Raw genomic sequence first — 19,759 nt, 5'->3', positions numbered from 1 at the left:
AAGTGGTCTTAGAGCTCTATCCACACTTTCCTTCCTTCCCTCTCTCCGGCACTCATGGTCAGACTTACATTGTGGTCTGAAGGCTCTTCTAGCCTCCTGGCCAACTCCCTCTCCATGTTCTTTTCTAGACATTTTGCTCATCAATTTCTTGCACATTTAACCTCTTCTTGGTATCTGTTTCCCAGAGGACTCAGGCTGGTAAAGTGGGGGAAAGTACTAGAATAAGAGATAGCAGTGTGTGTTTCACTTCAGATTCAGCCCTTTCATAAACCCACTCTGTGACCTGTAGAATGCCACCTACCCTTTCTGGATTGCCGCTTCCTCAGCTGTGAAATGACAGAGTTGAACAGATAGCTTATGATGTCCTCGGCAGTTAGCTCAGTCATATGGATTCTATGTACACTTTTCTATCTTGCATTATGACCAAACTCTAAACCATACAGTTCATCCCAAACTGAGTGCTTCTTAGTATCAAAGGAAGAAACCCCCAATACAAATTAATCCAACAAGAACAACATCTAGCTCTCTTCATTTTTAAGCATTTATTACATATAGAAGCAGCTGAAATGGTTACAGTTTAAGGAACAACAATTTTCAAGCAAACATTCTATTGAGAAACTCTCTTACTGCCTTCTACAGAGCCACTGAGAACTAGGGAGTGAGAACTAGTATTGTTCCATTTGATTCCATTCGGTCTGTGTAGGGACAGAATGAAGCAGAGCTGTGTCAAAGTGTTTCCTGTTCTGATGACGGATGGCCAGGCTTGCTGAATGAGAGCTTTTAAAAAAGACCACATCCTGCAGATCTAGGGAAAAGGGCAAAAAAGTGCTCCTGGCTTTCACCACCTCTCCTTGCTCACCATCATCAACAGAACCTGACATGAATTCCAAACCTTGACCTCAGTTAGCAACTCAATATTCCCTTGAAGCCCAGCTCTCCCATGGCAGCTGAAACTCCATCCAAAGTTATTTCCTCTTCCGAGGTAGTAAAGTTGGAAGTATAAAAGCTCTATAGCCATTTTTTTCTCTCTATAGCTCTACAGCCAATTCTTTCCATTTTCCCCCCTAGATAAGTAAACTTAAAAACTGAACAGTAGGGTTCCAAAATAAGCACTTTCTACCACATTTATTTACCCCAGTTGAGAATGTCTTCACACGTAGTGTACAAAGTGAAGTTCGTTCTTTTAAATCTATTGAAATGGCCGCTGGGCGGTGTAGTCTTATTAAGTGAAAAATAAGTGCAGTTGCTAGAGGATAAGAGAACAAGCAAAAAGAATATTTCCTCCTGGAAACTATGATACTGGGAAACAACCATTATTTATAATAGCTTTTGCCACAGGCAGACAATATCTTACAACTCAGACTTGAAAAATAAAAATGTAATTTTCATACAAATATTTACAAGAGAATTTACAAGTAAGGAATGTCACTTGGCACAATGTCCCACTTTGAAAATAAAAATGTGCTAAATAAAGATAACACTGATACCACTTTAAAGGATAATACCATAAAATATTTTTTAAAAATAAGTTTTCATCTTCTGCCAACTCACTATTTTACGACTGTGAGACTTGAAGTTAAGCAGCCTAACTTGTTACTGCTATTATATGTCTTCGTGAGACAAAGTTAAGCAGCCTAACTTGTCAGTGCTATTAAGCATTGAAATAATGAAGAAAAAGACTATGACAGCCTTAAAGAATTGTTTTCATAGGTAACGGTGCCTTGGTTTATGTAGAATAGCAAAGTACAGTCTAGGAAAGGAATGGAATTTTCCACCGGCAGTTGGTGTCACCTTGTTGGTAGCTTTGCAAGACACCAAATCTAATTTCTACTGGCAAAGGCTATGGTAATAATACTCAATGCCACAACTGACCTTTTTAAATTGTGTGATGTGGTAACTCTAACTTCTTTTCGAGCCTCAGATGAATTTTATAAGTTCCTAAAGCCTATGGGTAGCAGATAACCAACTAGAGTGTTCCAAGGACTTAGCAATATCTATCACTGGAAAAACAAATTATTTTCAAAACTATTTTCCATATATGCCTAAAAGTTACTTACTACAAAGAATATATCACCAGTATTTTTATAAATCAAAGAAAATGCACAAATAACTTTTATCAAGTCTTCATGATTATTTAAAATACTACTTCTGTCACAACATAAAACATGAGATACAGACTTACAGTTACATGAGAATTATATAAAATAATTTGACAGATCCTACCTTTTTCAGGAACCGGATTCCATAGGTAAATATATAAAGGCCATATGAAAATTTCCACCTGTGGAAAGTTTAAAAAGCATTCTATGATACTCAGTTTAAATATTTCACAGCACATTCTGAAATACATGAGTGAAAAAATTCCATTAAATGAACCCCCCACACACACACCTTTGCCCCAACCAGGGATTAAACATAATTAGTGACTTCAGTGCAGGCTAAACATGTATATTTACTATGAATGGCATACAGTAATTTTTTTTTTAATTTTTTAAATTTATTTTATTGGAGGCAAATTACCTTACATTAATATATTGGTTGGTTTTGCCATACATTGACATGAATCCGCCCCGGGTGTACATGTGTTCTCCTTCTTGAACCCCCGTCCCACCTCCCTCTTCCCCATATCCTCCCTCCATGTCATCCCTGTGCACCAGCCCCAAGCATCCTGTATCATGCGTCGATCCTGGACTGGTCACTTATGATAATATACATGCTACAATGCCGTTCTCCCCAATCATCCCACCTTCACCCTCTCCCACAGAGTCCCAAAGACTGTTCTATATGCCTATGTCTCTTTTGCAGTCTCATATACAGGGTTCAGGTTACCATCTTTCTAAACTCCATATATATGCGTTAGTATACTGTATTGATGTTTTTCTTTCTGGCTTACTTCACTCTGTATAATTGGTAAATATTTTAAATATTAATATTTGTTACAATTTTTCTTTAATTCAGTTATTATGTTTGCCCATTCACTCATCTTTTCTTCTTCCAGCATGTGAATTTCCTCTAGTTCATGGCTCATGAATGGATAGATTTGAAAAATATGAACATATATAAGATAGTTTTGAATTCTTTGCCTGATTCAGAGATTAAGTAAATGACTTAACTGATGTTCCGTTTTTTTTTTTTTTAAAGCTTTAGTATTTTTAAAGTAGCAACATTTTTTCCCTTCTTTTAACAAATTTTTATTGGCATCTTTCTGGATATCACTAAAGGAACCTATCTGGAATCCAAACCATCCATCTGATGTACAACTGTTAGCAACAACCTTATACTATCCCAACTCCGTCCAGCTGTTAGATGGTCACTTTTTTAATGAGGAAAATCTTTAAGTTCTCTTTCAATGTTAAATGAATTGGATGTTTACCTCTTTTAAAGACTTTACATAAATACCAAGACTTTATATAACTTATATACATAGTGTGTGTGCATATACATAATATATGGTTACTGCAAAAAACCTCTTAACCTGGTACTCAATTCCCAATTTCATTTTTTTTTTATTTTTCTGAGTGTAAATAGTTGTGCCTTTGAAAACTGGTTGATATCACAAAACAGAATTCCTGAGATCATGCTGCTCATGGTATCTTGGTTACAAGTTGTAAATGAACACAAAGGAGAAAGTGACTATTCAACTTTGCCATAAGGTAGTGTGCTTTCTGTGTTTGCAAGCCTTGTAAAAATTTCAAATAAGAATTTTTTTTTCCCTCTTTGAGTCTCTGTCGTCCCCTTCTCCTCCTGCCCCCAATCCCTCCCATCATCAAGGTCTTTTCCAATGAGTCCACTCTTCGCATGAAGTGGCCAAAGGATTGGAGTTTCAGCTTTAGCATCAGGCCTTCCAATGAACACCCAGGATTGATCTCCTTTAGAATAGACTGGTTGGATCTCCTTGCAGTCCAAGGGACTCTCAAGAGTCTTCTCCAACACCACAGTTCAAAAGCATCAATTCTTCAGTGCTCAGCTTTCTTTATAGTCCAACTCTCACATCCATACATGACTACTGGAAAAACAATAACTTTGACTAGACAGACCTTTGTGGGCAAAGTAATGTCTCTGCTTTTTAATATACTATCTAGGTTGGTCATAAGTTTCCTTCCAAGGAGTAAGTGTCTTTTAATTTCATGGCTGCAATCACCATCTGCAGTGATTTTTGGAGCCCAGAAAAATAAAGCCTCATACTGTTTCCACTGTTTCCCCATCTATTTGCCGTGAAGTGATGGGACCAGATGCCATGATCTTAGTTTTCTGAATGTTGAGCTTTAAGCCAACTTTTTCACTCTCCTTTTTCACTTTCATCAAGAGGCTCTTTAGTTCCTCTTCACTTTCTACCATAAGGATTCAGTTCGGTTCAGTCGCTCAGTCGTGTCCGACTCTTTGCAGGTGGTGTCATCTGCATATCTGAGGTTATCAATATTTCTCCCGGCAATCTTGATTCCAGCTTGTGCTTCTTCCAGCCCAGCGTTCCTCATGATGTACTCCGCATACAAGTTAAATAAGCAGAGTGACAATATACAGCCTTGACGTACTCCTTTTCCTATTTGGAACCAGTCTGTTGTTCCATGTCCAGTTCTACCTGTTGCTTCTTAACCTGCATACAGGTTTCTCAAGAGGCAGGTCAGGTGGTCTGGTATCCCCATCTCTTTCAGAATTTTCCACAGTTTATTGTGAGCCACACAGTCAAAGGCTTTGGCATAGTCAATAAAGCAGATATAGATGTTTTTCTGGAACTTTCTTGCTTTTTCGATGATCCAACTGATGTTGGCAATTTGATCTCTGGTTCCTCTGTCTTTTCTAAAACCAGTTTGAACATCTGGAAGTTCACGGTTCATGTATTGCTATACATTATATATACACATTGTTTTTGTTGTTTACTACCTAAATCTTTGGAGAAGGCAATGGCATCCCACTCCAGTACTCTTACCTGGAAAATCCCATGAACAGAGGAGCCTGGTAGGCTGCAGTCCATGGGGTCACTAGGAGTCAGACAGGACTGAGTGACTTCACTTTCACTTTTCACTTTCATGCACTGGAGAAGGAAATGGCAACCCACTCCAGTGTTCTTGCCTGCAGAATCCCAGGGACAGCAGAGCCTGGTGGGCTGCCATCTATGGGGTCACACAGAGTTGGACACGACTGAAGCGACTTAGCAGCAGCAGCTAAATCATGTCTGACTCTTCTGCGACTGCCATGGACTGTACACAATAAATATACATATGGTGTACAGTATGGTCTATATATATATATTCTTTTTCAGATTAATTTCCCTTACAGGTTATTACAACATACTGAGTAGAGTTCCTGTGCTACACAGTAGGTCCTTGTTGCTTATCTATCTTATATATAGTAGTGTGTATATGTTAATTCCATTCTAATTTATCCCTTTCCCCTTCCCTTCTGATAAACCATAACAAGTAAGATTTTTTGTAAAGGTTATTTGAGGAGATGATTCAGCTTACAGAGCTCTTTTGAGGTAAGAAGAAAAGAACAATAGTAGGGAGCTCAGAGAGCTGAGTTAAGACTCAATGGTAGACATAAATGTCCCTGAGTTTCATTCCTGGACAGACTGACACTTCAAACATCCTGGAATTCAAGTCAGAACAAACCTTTAGAGAAAAGTTTTGAACTTTAGGATTGAAAATCATCAACTAATAATCCATAAAACCTGAATTCAGACCAGAACAAAAGCAATGATTCTAAAACTTCTTACAAAAGCCCTCTTCTAAGTAAAGTCAGTTTACTTACTGCACTGTCAAAGTCAAGGCCTTAATTTTAATCCCACCTCCATTATCAATTTTTTTGGTGGCTGCGGGTGAGAGTATCTGTGTGTTTCTTTCTGTTAGGATGTATAAATTCTAAACCAGAAGTGAAGACCAGGTATGGCTCTAAGGGTGTGTATCTCGTGCAGTTATACAGAGTATGATGCTATGTTTAATGTTTTGCTGTTACTATCTTGAAATTCTTAATAATTGTTGAACAAGGAGCTCCATATTTTATTGTTCACTGGTTCCTAGAATTATATAGTTGGTTCTGGTCAATATTCATAGATTCTCTTAACTTTGAGCAAACCTATTGATATCTCTTGACCTCAATTCCATCTCTATAAAGGGAGAGTCGTTTATTTTATACTGTTTTTGATATTTAAACTGTTTTGATATATTAATGTCCTAAGGATTTGATGGATAAAGTAATCTCCACTTCTCTCTAGTTCCTCTGACTCATGATTATATTAAACCACCCTAATTCATACACTTGCAAGTCACTTTTTGGTCCCTAAAGACAAGTGAATTCACAACTCCTAGACTAAATGATTTATAACAGCTGTTTCAGCTCTAGAACACTTATTGTTCAGTCACCAAGTATGCCCAACTCTTTGTGACCCAATGGATTGCAGCATGCCAGGCTTTCCTGTCCCTCACCATCTCCTGGAGTTTGCCCAAGTTCATGTCCATTGCATTGATGATGTCATTCTACCATCTCATCCTCTGTTGCCCTCTTCTCCTTTCCCGTCTTCACCTCCCCTTCACTGCCTTGTCACGTCAAAGGGACTTGCATAACTCAATGAAGCTGGGAGCCATGCCATGTAGGGGCACCCAAGATGGACGAATCATAGTGGAGAGTTCTGACAAAACATGATCCGCTGGAGGAAGGAACAGCAAACCCCCAGTATACATGCTGTGAGAAACCCACGAACTGTATAAGACACTTAGATCAGGCAGTTTTTACGGATAACAAAAAAACTTTATGAAAGTCATTGGAACCCCTATAATCACTCATGTAACTACATTTTCTTTCATAAAATGACCCAGCTTTCATAAGACATAGGTTGTATTATAGGAACATGAATGCCTCCATCATCTGAATAACAATTTGTGATGTATATCTATAAGGCATCGTTTATTTCCACCAATCTACAGAAGCAATATTTTCAAGGATTTTTCCACATTCAGGAAGTCCTTTGTTTCACTGTTGTAGTTTCATGTAAGTTACAGTTTTAAATGGTGCCTAGCTACCATCCCGGAGAAGGCAATGGCAAGCCACTCCAGTACTCTTGCCTAGAAAATCCCACGGATGGAGGAGCCGTGGGGTCGCTAAGGGTCAGACACGACTGAGCGACTTTACTTTCACTTTTCACTTTCACACATTGGAGAAGGAAATGGCAACCCACTCCAGTGTTCTTGCCTGGAGAATCCCAGGGAAGGGGGAGCCTGGTGGGCTTCCGTCTATGGGGTCACACAGAGTCGGACACGACTGAAGTGACTTAGCAGCAGCAGCAGCAGCTACCATCCATTGACACAATCCCTCTCAACCTCCCACTAAAATATCTATTAAAAAGAAAGGTAAATAAAGGTGCATGCAACCACAAAAAGGAAAAAATGACCTTGTACCTATTGCAGGAATCAGAGAATTTACAGAAGAAAAAAAAGAATAAGAATAAAATTAGAAATAAAAATGTAATTAGAGGCAACAAGAAACAAGCTATTGGTCTTAAAAGAAGTAGGAAAATCTGAGTATATCTTCCTGTCTCCACTTTCTGTCATCTTGTACAGAAATGCAAAAATCTGCATCAGTCATAAACCTAGACAGCCCTCTGTCATGAATGAAACTTTTGAGGCAGGAGGAGAATCCCCCCACCCTGTCACTTCATGACTGTTCAAAAGATGAGTAAGAAAAAAGGAAGTACTTGGCACCCCGGGAGTTCCAGTTACAGAGAAGGTTACTTAGGGGCAAAATGATTCACGGTGGTGTTGCGCTCTGGAGGCTGGCGTTCTTACAACCCATATAACCAACAGAGAACAAGATATAGAGATAGGCTTCCGTCTATGGGGTCAGACAGAGTCGGACACGACTGAAGTGACTTAGCGGCAGCAGCTCCATGTGAAATCCTTCCAGTCCACTCAAAGCCGACCAAGGCCTGCAGTCATCAACCTGCTGCAAGGTTGGAGGTCCAAAAGAGGACTTTTACTAGCAAAAAAGAGGACAGAGAGTGGGCTAAAAGTCGATCTATACATCTTCTCTGCGAGCAGGTCTAGATGGACATTTCCAAATTCAGGAATGAAAAAAATCTAAATGTCAATACAGGTCTACTAACAAGTATTGCATAGACATGGAAAGAAAAGAGCATGGTAAGGATCCAAAGAAAGAACCATCTCCTAAAGTTAACTCCCTGGAGGAATCAGATGTCATTTTTAGAAAAGCACCTGGTGTTGCTAGATACATCTCCTAAAATCAGAAGAAGAAAGCCACAAATTAGTAAGAGACTACTGGGTAAGATAAAAAGAGATTATAAGTGAAACAAAAAAGCAATATAAGGATTCTAAAAATGAAGTGAAGGAATATTATCCACATGAGGGGGAAGGGAAGAAAAAATGTACACATATCCTGCTAAAAATCATTGATGTAGAAGATAAACCATCTCCATAGGGCTGGAGAAAAGAACCAATAGATGAAAGAAGACCTGGGATCCAGAGAATCAGAAAAATCAAGTCTAATTATAGCTGCTTCTGAGAAAACTGAAGTGAAGGATTTAAACAGAAGGAATAACCAAAGATACAACTGAAAAAAAAAAACCTGACTGAAAAGAATAAGGTCAAAATTGTATTCTGAACAATATCAATTCAAAGTCACATCCTGACAAATTTGGAATCCTTGGGTTTAAAAAAAATCCTTCAATATCCATGCACACACACACACACACAAAGTCAAGATACAAATCAATTAAAAATATGTCACCATCAAAGGAACAAATATCCAGTGGTCTTAACTTCTCCTTTGCATCACTAAATTTATAGAAAAGAGAGAACACTCCATCAAAGAAAGCTACTGCCAATCAAACTGCTTTCATTTGTTAAAAAAAAATATGTAAAACATTCTCAGATATCAAAGCTCTGAAAATACATTACTCTTTAACCATTACTAAACAAATTCCTTTGGTCAATTCCAACCCACAGAGACACAAACGAAAGTTAAGAATTCAAGAAGTATGATTTTAGAATAAAAGGAGTATTGTTAACAACATAAATAATTGCTGTAAATTTCATTGGGGAAATTTGGGCAAATAATGCCCAATTAAGGGGCATTATTACTGTCCTTAAGGGGCAATTTAGTACAAAATACTTAAAAACAATAATCAAAGGATGAATTCTCAAATTATATTACTGGAAGGAGGGATTAGAGAAGGGAAGCATTAAATTAAATCACTCTGGATGTTGATTGCAACGATGAAATTAAAAGACGCTTACTCCTTGGAAGGAAAGTTATGACCAACCTAGATAGTATATTAAAAAGCAGAGACATTACTTTGCCAACCAAGGTCCATCTATTCAAGGCTATAGTTTTTCCAGTGGTCATGTATGGACGTGAGAGTTGGACTATGAAGAAGGCTGATCACCAAAGAATTGATGCTTTTGAACTGTGGTGCTGGAGAAGACTCTTGAGGGTCCCTTGGACTGCAAGGAGATCCAACCAGTCCATTCTAAAGGAGATCAGTCCTGGGTGTTCATTGGAAGGACTGATGCTAAAGCTGAAACTCCAACACTTTGGCCACCTCATGCGACGAGTTGACTCACTGGAAAAGACCCTGATGCTGGGAGTGATTGGGGGCGGGAGGAGACGGGGACGACAGAGAATGAGATGGCTGGATGGCATCACCGACTCGATGGACATGAGTTTGGGTGAACTCCAGGAGTTGGTGATGGATAGGGAAGCCTGGCGTGCTGTGCTTCATGGGGTCGCAAAGAGTCGGACACGACTGAGCGACTGAAATGAACTGAACGAACTGACAGAGAAATTTCAAGACACTGTGGTCATGGTAAGAGAAATATAGTTAAAGAATATTTCTTTCAAAACTTAGAGGATGCCTGATTAAAGATGGCAATGTGGGTGCATGAATTTACCTATGTGCCTTTATGAATGCAGCACTAAACAGGCAGAAGACGGATTTGTTAAGGAAAGCATAAACTCAAAAGGACACAGACAACAGGATTGAGGATAACCACCCCACTGTGGAGCCTGTTATCAGAACCAGGGGCTGGCTGGATCCTAAGCTGTGGTTGGAGGATGCTCAGAATCACCAGAGAATCCCAGAAGGATTCTAGATGAGAAAGCAGCTCTGCAAGGGAGGAACCTCTATTGGACAGAGAGGCCTCAGGATTAGCTTGTCCAAGTCCAGACTGTTGTTAAGTGGCAAAACCAGGACACAAACCTAGTGCAACGCTGACTCAAAAGCCTCCTCTCAAATTCCACAGAATCAGCATGCATTTCTCTGCCTAGATGTGTTCGACACTACACTTGTTTGGACATGGAAACCTCTTATAGCCATCAAGCCTGAAAATGAGAATGGAAAGCTAGTAAAAACTACCACTCACAGAATCTGTTTTATTGTCCTTATACAAGAAGGCTGAAAGCATTCTTTTTCAAAATAAGACTGATAAAATGTGCCATAAAAGCAGAAAATCAGAGTGTTGAGGGCTTGTGTTTTACTGTCAGGCATCACTCACATGGCACAAGGGTCCTAACTGATAGAAGAGGCAGATGTAGGGAGAGACATCCAGAAGCAGCTCCCTGAGCTCAACTTAGCACACCATTCTCAAGAAAGGAGAACAGCCCGTGGGGCCAATTTGTTTACAATATTTCTGGAGTATTTGCTCTGGGCTAACAGCTGTTCTGAGCCCTTTACAAGCAGAAAGTCATTCAGTGAAAACTATTCCACACAACAAAGTAGGTACTATTAACATCATCCCTAATTTTCCTTCAAATGAGGAAACAAGCCCAGAGACGTTCACTGACTTGCCAAAGGTCACACAGCTAGTAAGGGAGAACATCAAGACTGCAAACCAGGCAGCATGATTTCAACATCCCAGCTCTGAACTATTAAGCTCTGCTGCCTCTTCTTGATGTTACACACCTGAAAACTGAAGACAATGTATTCAGCTGAAATGGTATTTCCAACCAAGGGACCATTCATAGACACCACATGATGAGAACAGTCTCCGTCCTGATGAATAGAAACTGGCTGCTTGCAAAACTGGAAGTAGGGAAGGGTTGCACTGGGGATTCTTCTCAATACCAGGTCACTGAGACAATACTGAGCTTGTTCACTAAAGTCACCAGTAATATCCCAGGACCCTTCTCCGTCTTAGCCACTCATCTTGTCTGTGTACTGCAACACTATCCCTCCTTTGAGATTTATGTCAAATGCTAGCTATTCCATGAAGCCACCTTTTCTGAGCACTCCAACAATGAAAGCATTATAATTCTCTGATGGTGTGTTTCTTACTTCCTTATCTCATCTTTGATTACAGCCACAAACCTCTGACTTGCTTGTGAGCTCCAAGTAGGTATGACTGAATATTATTTATCTTTGTGTTTCTGAAAAGCATAGTGTTTGGTGAGAAACAGTTCCTAAATTGACATCTGAATTTTTATAAATGGTATGAGCACTCACTTTAACCTCTCTACTTATAGGTTTATTTTAACCAAAATAGTCTTTAATCAAATAATTTTATCAACTATTTCCAGAAACTGTGCAAAATATGAGTAAGAAAGGGGAAAGACATGCCAAATGCTTCTAATGCAGTTTTTTTACATGACCAATATAGCAGAAATTTAGAATCAGAGAAAGTCAACTCTGGAATGGTCTAAATAATAATTTAAAAATACTGTTCAGTTCAGTTCTGTTACTGAATGCAAAACTAGGATGCCTTATTAGAACACATGTTAGCATGTAGTTCCTTTGATTCTGATTGAGTTTATCCATTTGAGACATTTCACATTTTCACTGTTCCATCATTTAAGGTTAAAAAAAATTGCTTACCAAATATATGAATAAAAGTGAAGTAGGGCTTACATCTTTTATTCACGAAATTTAATATAAACTTCATATATCTTGCAAATCATTACAAATGAAGTGAAACTACTATTATTGTTCAATCGCTAAGTCATGTCTGCCTCTTTGTGATCCCAAGGACTGTAGCATGCCAGGCTCCTCTGTCCTCCACTATCGCTCAGAGTTTGCCCAAATTCATGTCCATTGAGTTGGTGGTGCTATCTAACCATCTCATCCTCTGCTACCCACTTCTTTTGCTTTCAATCCTTCCCAGCATTAGGGTCTTTTCCAATGAGTCAGTTCTTTGCATCAGGTGACCAAAGTATTAGAGCTTCAGCTTCAGTATCAGTCCTTCCAATGAATACTCAGGATTGATTTCCTTTAGGATTGGCTGGTTTGATCTGCTTGCAGTCCAAGGGACTCTTAAGAGTCTTTTCCAATACCACAATTCAAAAGCATCAATTCTTCAGCACTCAGCCTTCTTTATGGACCAACTCTCATATCCACACATGACTACTGGAAAAACCATAGCTTTGACTATATAGACCTCTGCCAGCACAGTGATGTCTCTGCTTTTTAATATACTATTTAGGTTTGTCATAGGTTTTCTTTCCAAGGAGCAAGTGTCTTTTAATTTCACGGCTGCAGTCACTATCCTCAGCGATTATGGAGCCCAAGAAAAGAAAATCTATCACTGCTTCTACTTCTTCACAGTGAAACTATGGAGTTCGATAAATGAAAAAATATTCTGAAATTAATTAGTAAAGACTTTGTATACTGATACAGTTGTCCATTGGTAGCCATGGGGAACTGATACCAAATAACAGTGTCAAATATCAAAATCCAAGAATGCTAAAGCCCCTTATATAAAATGGTATAGTGTTTGCCTACAAACTATACACATTCTCCTATACACTTTGAATCATTTCTAGAATACCTAATACAATGTAAATGTTATGTAAATAGCTGCTCAGTTCAGTTCAGTTCAGTCGCTCAGTTGTGTCCGACTCTTTGCGACCCCATGAATCACAGCACACCAGGCCTCCCTGTCCATCACCACCTCCTGGAATTCACTCAAATTCATGTCCATCGAGTCGGTGATGCCATTCAGCCATCTCATTCTCTGTCGTCCCTGTCTCCTCCCACCCTCAATCCCTCCCAGCATCAGACTCTTTTCCAGTGAGTCAACTCGTCGCATGAGGTGGCCCAAGTATTGGAGTTTCAGCTTTAGCATCAGTCCTTCCAATGAACACCCAGGGTTGATCTCCTTTAGAATGGACTGGTTGGATCTCCTTGCAGTCCAAGGGACTCTCAAATAGCTGCTAGTATGTGGCAAATTCAAATTTGCATTTTGAAACTTTCTAGACTTATTTTTCCCAAATATTTTCAATCCCTGGTTGGTTGAAGTTTGTGGAAATGGAACCCACAGACACAGAAAGCCAACTGTACTTTACATAAATCTATCCTTTCACCTCCCAAGAATCGAACCTGGGTCCCCCGCACTGCAGGCAGATTCTTTATTGTCTGAGCCACCGGGAAGCCCCACAAAGAAGATTAAATTCCTGTTTTTCTACTGAAAACCTCAAAGCTTATGACTTTCATAAGGTACGAACAAAGCTACAGTATAAACATGGTATGCTCATATTTCATCATTTCTCCAGTCAAGTACATCAGGACTTAAAAAAAACCTTCAAAAGGGTTTCTGTGTATCAGATACATTCATTTCCACAAAGTTTTGAAGTGAAGTTAACTGTGGCTTCACTAATAGCCATCTAAATCATCATCTTTATGAAGTGAACAGTACTTCTATTTACTAGGCATTCTTTGAGGATCAACTAAGTATTTTTATGTTAGTAGTACTTGCATTCCTTGAGTACTCACTTTATGCCTGGTACCATCATAGACTTTTGTATGTACTAACTTATTCTCATCTTATGAGAACCCTATGGTGTAGATACTACTATCATTCCAATCCTATGGACATGGAGAAATAATTTAGGTCACTTACCTAAAAGCACAGTTAGCAAGTAATGAATTTGGGGATTCAAACCCAGGCAGTCTGATTCCAGGGACCACACTCCTTTCTACTACATACTTCCTCTTTATTTTAACATAAAAGTTAAAATAGAAGTTATATTTTTTATTGAAAAATACATTACTCTATAGCTGTTTCTCCAAACATATTAAGAAAAATCAGTGGAATTACTATGACAGCTACAGCCTCCACTTCAAGCTCCTTTTTGACGCTAAGGCAGGAGGGCAAATAAAACTCTCTGTTGTCTTCTCTTCCTTTCTCCACAAATGTTAAGCATACACTTGAAGTGAAATGACTTGGCAAGAGTCCTGGTTAAGAGTCGATGTCATGAAAGTGTGATGCTTACCCTAGTAGGACAACAGCTCACCGAGGGCAGAGATTTGGTCTTCCAGGTGTTTGAGTGCAGCACTGGTATATTTCTGTGTACATAAATCAAAGCTATCCATCTCACAGTTTTTATGTTTGAACACAAGTTCTTCTTCTTTATTATTTTTAATTAATTTATTTTAATTGGAGGCTAATAACTTTACAATATTGTAGTGGTTTTTGCCATACTTTGACAAAAATCAGCCTTGGGTGTACATGAATCCCCCATCTTGAATCCCCCACCCACCTCCCTCTCCATCCCATCCCTCAGGGTCATCCCAGTGCACCAGCCCTGAGCACCCTGTCTCATGCATTGAACCTGGACTAGAGATCTATTTCACATACAGTAATATACGTTTCAATGCAAAGCTCTCAAATCATTCCATGCTTGCCCTCTTCCACAAAGTCCAAAAGTTTATTCTTTATATCTGTGTCTCTTTTGCTGTCTCACCTATAGGGTCATTGTTACCATCTTTCTAAATTCCATATATATGCGTTAGTATACTGTGTTGGTGTTTTTCTTTCTGGCTTACTTCACTCTGTATAATAGGTTCCAATTTCATCCACCTCATTAGAACTGATTCAAATGCATTCATTTTCAATAGCTGAGTAATATTCCATTGTGCATATGTACCACAGCTTGCTTATCCATTCGTCTGCAGATGGATATCTAGGTTGCTTCCATGTCCTGGCTATTGTAAACAGTGCTACAGTGAACACTGGGGTACACGTGTCTCTTTCAATTCTGGTTTCCTTAGTGTGTATACCCAGCAGTGGGATTGCTGGGTCATATGGTAGTTCTATTTCCAGTTGTTTAAGGAATCTCCACACTGTTCTCCATAGTGGCTGTATTAGTTTGCATTCACACCAACAGAGTAAAAGGGTTCCCTTTTCTCCTCACCCTCTCCAGCATTTATTGTTTGTAGACTTTTTGATGGCAGCCATTCTGACTGGTGTGAAATGGTACCTCATTGTGGTTTGCATTTCTCTGATCATGAGTGATGTTGACCACCTTTTCATTTGAACACAAGCTTTTCTTAACAGCCTTGCTCTATCGAATAGCCTTGTTTTTTCACCAGCAAAGGTAGTGATCCCAGGGGGTCCATCCACACCCTTGTTCTACCAATGAAAACATCAGGTTCAGAGAAATGTGTAACTTCCCTATGTACCCAGATAACTTGATGAAAGAAAACAGGGCTCCTCATTTTTCAAACCAGGTCTCCTTTGTTTACATCTTAAAGCCCTATAGCCTTAAGGTCTAGACTAGAAACAGATAATGACACCCTCAGTTCAGAAAATACTCAGTGGACACCTGATACACTGCCAATTCTCTGAGGAGGCATGTAATGTCCATTAGTGCACAGACACCAAATTTTAAAAATTAAGCCAACATTAATTTTCTTTTTTTTTTAACAGAGCCACAGGTGCCAGGCTTCTGTTCATCTGGGTGGTTGGTGGGTTGGCTGGATTTTTGGTTTGTAGAACAAAATTAGGTCCTTAAATTATATTTTGTATTCAGTAAGTCTAACAAAGCCATCAGACATCAATGAATCATGTTAATGATGCAGACACATATTTCTTTCTTGTTCCACATGTTTTTAGCCAAAATGCCTCCCCTCAAAGATTAGACATGGGTTCAACCCGAGTTGGGACGATCCCCTGTAGGAAATGGCAACTCACTCCAGTATTCTTGCCTGGAGAATCCCAGAGACAAAGGAGCCTGGCAGGTTACAGTTCATAGGGTCACAATGAGTTGGACACGATGAAGTGACTTAGCATGCAAAGATTAGTTTTAGAATGCAGCATTTTGAAGTGAAGATAGATTTGAAGTCTTAGTTAAACAATTGATAGGTTTCATCTAAAGACATTTTAAAAAAGAGATAACAATTTTTAAGTCTGTATTCTCCATTCCAAATTTTTACTGGGACACTAATTTTATTAATTGAAGACAACAGAGATGATCATCAGCTAGGAAAAAAGTAAATTGACTTTAGCTTGAAAAATTCCATAAATTTAAAGAATGAAACAAAGGTGAGATTAAAGATTCTTCTCTTGGAAACTCTGCTATACAATCTAAATTCCCAAGATAGTGTTCAAACTTTAATCAGTTTAGGAATCCAAAGAAATAGTCAAGCTAGGAGAAAAGATATGACTCAGCCTATGGATCAATTATGCAGACCTCAGTTTCACCTCAAACATCTCCTGAAGTTATTTCTATGTCCATCAATAAGTAACTCGGTGACTCCAAGTAGTTTTCCTCATTTGCTGAAGGCTCAGCTGTTTCTCTGAGAAGCAACAGACTTATCAATGCAGTCACTGAGGTTGGAGGTAAGTCAAACCTATTCACTTCATTCTCAGGGTCAGTGTGAACTTAATCTGAGCCAGAACTGTTTCATTAAATCATTGATTCAAAAAACAGGTTAGGCACTTCTGTAACATGCAAAATAATGTTATATATTTCATGAATATATATACTCATATACCTATATACACATATATGTAGCATAAAAATAAAGAAGAAAATATAAACACCAAATTGAGGAGAGAGACTGACTAGAGGGCACAGCAGAACATAGAAGGGGTCTATAGAGAGCTTCAGCTGCTTCTATAATATTTTAATCCTTTAAAACAAGACTGGAGAGAAGGAACAAGATGGTGGAGGAATAGGATGGCGAGACCACTCTCGCCCCCACAAATTCATCAAAAGAACATTTGAACACAGAGTAAAATCCACAAAACAACTTCTGAATACTGGCAGAGGACATCAGGCACCCAGAGAAGCAGCCCATTGTCTTCGAAAGGAAGTAGGAAAAAACATAAAAGATAAAAAGAGAGACAAAAGAGGTAAGGACAGAGCTCCATCCCGGGAAGGGAGGCTTTAAAAAGAGAGAAGTTTCCAAAAACCAGGAAACACTGTCACTGGCTAGTCTGTGGTGAGCCTTGGAACCTCAGAGGGCCACATGATCGGGAGAAAAAAAGAAAGAAATAATTAAAACCCACAGATTACCCACCAAACGGTAACACCCAGCGGAGAAGCAGTGGAGACGCTTGCATACACCATTAGCAAGCGGGGGCTGGGCAGGGAGGAGCCGGCTGAACTGCTTAGAGAGAGGACTGGGCTTGAATGCCGTGAGAACAATCTGGGGCTCTAACAGGGGATAGCAAAGCAGACTGGGATAGCTTCCCCACGAAAAGGCGGAAAGCTCTAACCTAAGACTCCGCCAGAACCGCTCACAGAAAAAAGGGCTGAGCAGAGCGAGCTGGCTGTGGTCGGCCCATCCCCCATCCCCCCCCGCCCCCCCCCCCGCGCCAAGACAGGCAGGGAGGGCAGCCAGAGCCGGAGGGGGCAACCACGGCCCCAGAAAGGCATCCGATACAAACTTCAGGCAGGCTTGTTGCTAATGAAGACTTCTTGGGCTCTGGCCAGTCGATATCCACCTGAGAAGGTGCGCCGGTTGTACACCCAGAAAACTGAGTGGCAGGGACTGGGGAGGCGATAAGTCGCAGCGACCGTGCTCACCAAACACCTGGTCATCTGAGCTGCTTGGACTGGGGAAGGCACAAAATGCAGGCCCAGCCAAGTCTGCGCCTTTGTGGAGTACCCGAGAACCTGAACTTGAGCCGCTCAGACCTGGGAAGTGCATACAACCCAGTGCCAGCCTCAGACAGTTCCTGGCAGAGCAACCTAGAGCCTGTGCAGTGCAGAATGGGACAGCACACGTGCTGTGAGCGGGGGCAAACCCAGTGTGGCCGAGACACTGCGAGGACTCCCCACAGACGCCAGAGATATTCGTCTGCAGCGTTCCTCCCTTCCCAGAACAGGACTGAACAACTGAGCCTTAAAGTGTCCACCCGCCCCCTAGTATCAGGGCGGATATTAGACACTGAAGAGACCAGCAAACAGAAGCTAAAACAGAGGGAACCACCTTGGAAATGACAGATAGAGAAGTCTAGAGACTACTCCAAGAATAAGACCAAAAACCAGAGGCAAGAGGCTTAAGCCCGAATCCTGAGAACACCAGAGAACTCCTGACTCCAGGGAACATTAATCGATAGGAGATCATCAAACACCTCCATACCTACACTAAAACCAAGCACCACCCAAGGGTCAACAAGTTCCAGAGCAAGACATACCACACAAATTCTCCAGCAACACAGGAAAATAGCCCTGAGCTTCAATATACAGGCTGCCCAAAGTCACTCCAAACCCACTGACATCTCATAACTCATTACTGGACACTACATTGCACTCCAGAGAGAAGAAATCCAGCTCCACCCACAAGAACACCGACAAAAGCTTCCATAACCAGGGAACCTTGACAAGTCACCTGTCCAACCCCACACACAGCGAGAAAACTACATAATAAAGAGAACTCCACAGACTGCCAGAAGAGGGATAGGCCACCCTAAGCAAAGCAATATAAGCAAGATGAAGAGGCAGAGAAATACCCAGCAAGTAAAGGAACAAGATAAATGCCCACCAACACAAACAAAAGAGGAAGATTGGAATCTACCTGATAAAGAATTTCGAATTTTGGTGGTGAAAATGATTCAAAATCTTGAAAGCAAAATGGAGTTACAGATAAATAACCTGGAAAAAAGGATTGAGAAGATAGAAGAAAGGTTTAATAAGGACTTAGAGGAAATAAAAAAGAGTCAATATACAATGAATAATGCAATAGATGAGATCAGAAACACTCTGGAGGGAACAAACAGTAGAATAATGGAGGCAGAAGACAGCATAAGCGAGCTAGAAGATAGAATTGTAGAAATAAATGAAACAGAGAGGAAAAAAGAAAAACAAATTAAAAGAAATGAGGACAATATTAGAGACCTCTGGGACAATGTTGAATGCTCCAACATTCGAATCATAGGAGTCCCAGAAGAAGACAAAAAGAAAGACCATGAGACTTGAGGAGATAATAGTTGAAAACTTCCCTAAAATGGGGAAAGAAATAATCACCCAAGTCCAAGAAACCCAGAGAGTCCCCAACAGGATAAACCCACGGCAAAATACTCCAAGACACTTATTAATCAAATTAACAAAGATCAAACACAAAGAACAAATATTAAAAGCAGCAAGGGAAAAGCAGCAAATAACACACAAGGGGATTCCCATAAGGATAACAGCTGATCTTTCAACAGAAACTCTTCAGGCCAGGAGGGAATGGCAAGACATACTTAAAGTGATGAAAGAAAGTAACCTACAGCCCAGATTACTCTACCCAGCAAGGATCTCATTCAAATATGAAGGAGAAATCAAAAGCTTTACAGACAAGCAAAAGCTGAGAGAATTCAGCATCACCAAACCAGCTCTCCAACAAATGCTAAAGGATCTTCTCTAGACAGGAAACACAGAAAGGGTGTATAAACTCGAACCCAAAGCAATAAAGGAAATGGCAACGGGATCATACTTATCAATAATAAACTTAAATGTAAATGGGTTAAATGCCCCAACCAAAAGACAAAGGCTGGCTGAATGGATACAAAAACAAGACCCCCATATATGTTGTCTACAAGAGACCCAC

At 40.0% G+C, this 19,759-nt stretch overlaps 1 protein-coding gene across 4 annotated transcripts in view; it reads right to left on the bottom strand.

Annotated features, from left to right (window-relative positions):
* CERS6 (ceramide synthase 6) overlaps positions 1–19,759 on the bottom strand; it is a 395,115-nt gene that overhangs the window by 174,786 nt on the left and 200,570 nt on the right. For all 4 annotated transcript variants that reach the window (XM_088829883.1, XM_088829891.1, XM_055398899.2 and 1 more), the window contains exon 4: positions 2,224–2,281. In XM_088829883.1, coding sequence (XP_088686009.1) covers positions 2,224–2,281 — 58 coding nt within the window. The remainder of the gene's footprint in view (positions 1–2,223; positions 2,282–19,759) is intronic.

This window comes from Moschus berezovskii, chromosome 2 (assembly GCF_049115385.1).
Source record: "Moschus berezovskii isolate FMDL1 chromosome 2, NW_MosBer_1.0, whole genome shotgun sequence".
Taxonomy (NCBI): Eukaryota; Metazoa; Chordata; class Mammalia; order Artiodactyla; family Moschidae; genus Moschus; species Moschus berezovskii.
This window is presented reverse-complemented; position numbering and strand designations above follow the sequence as displayed.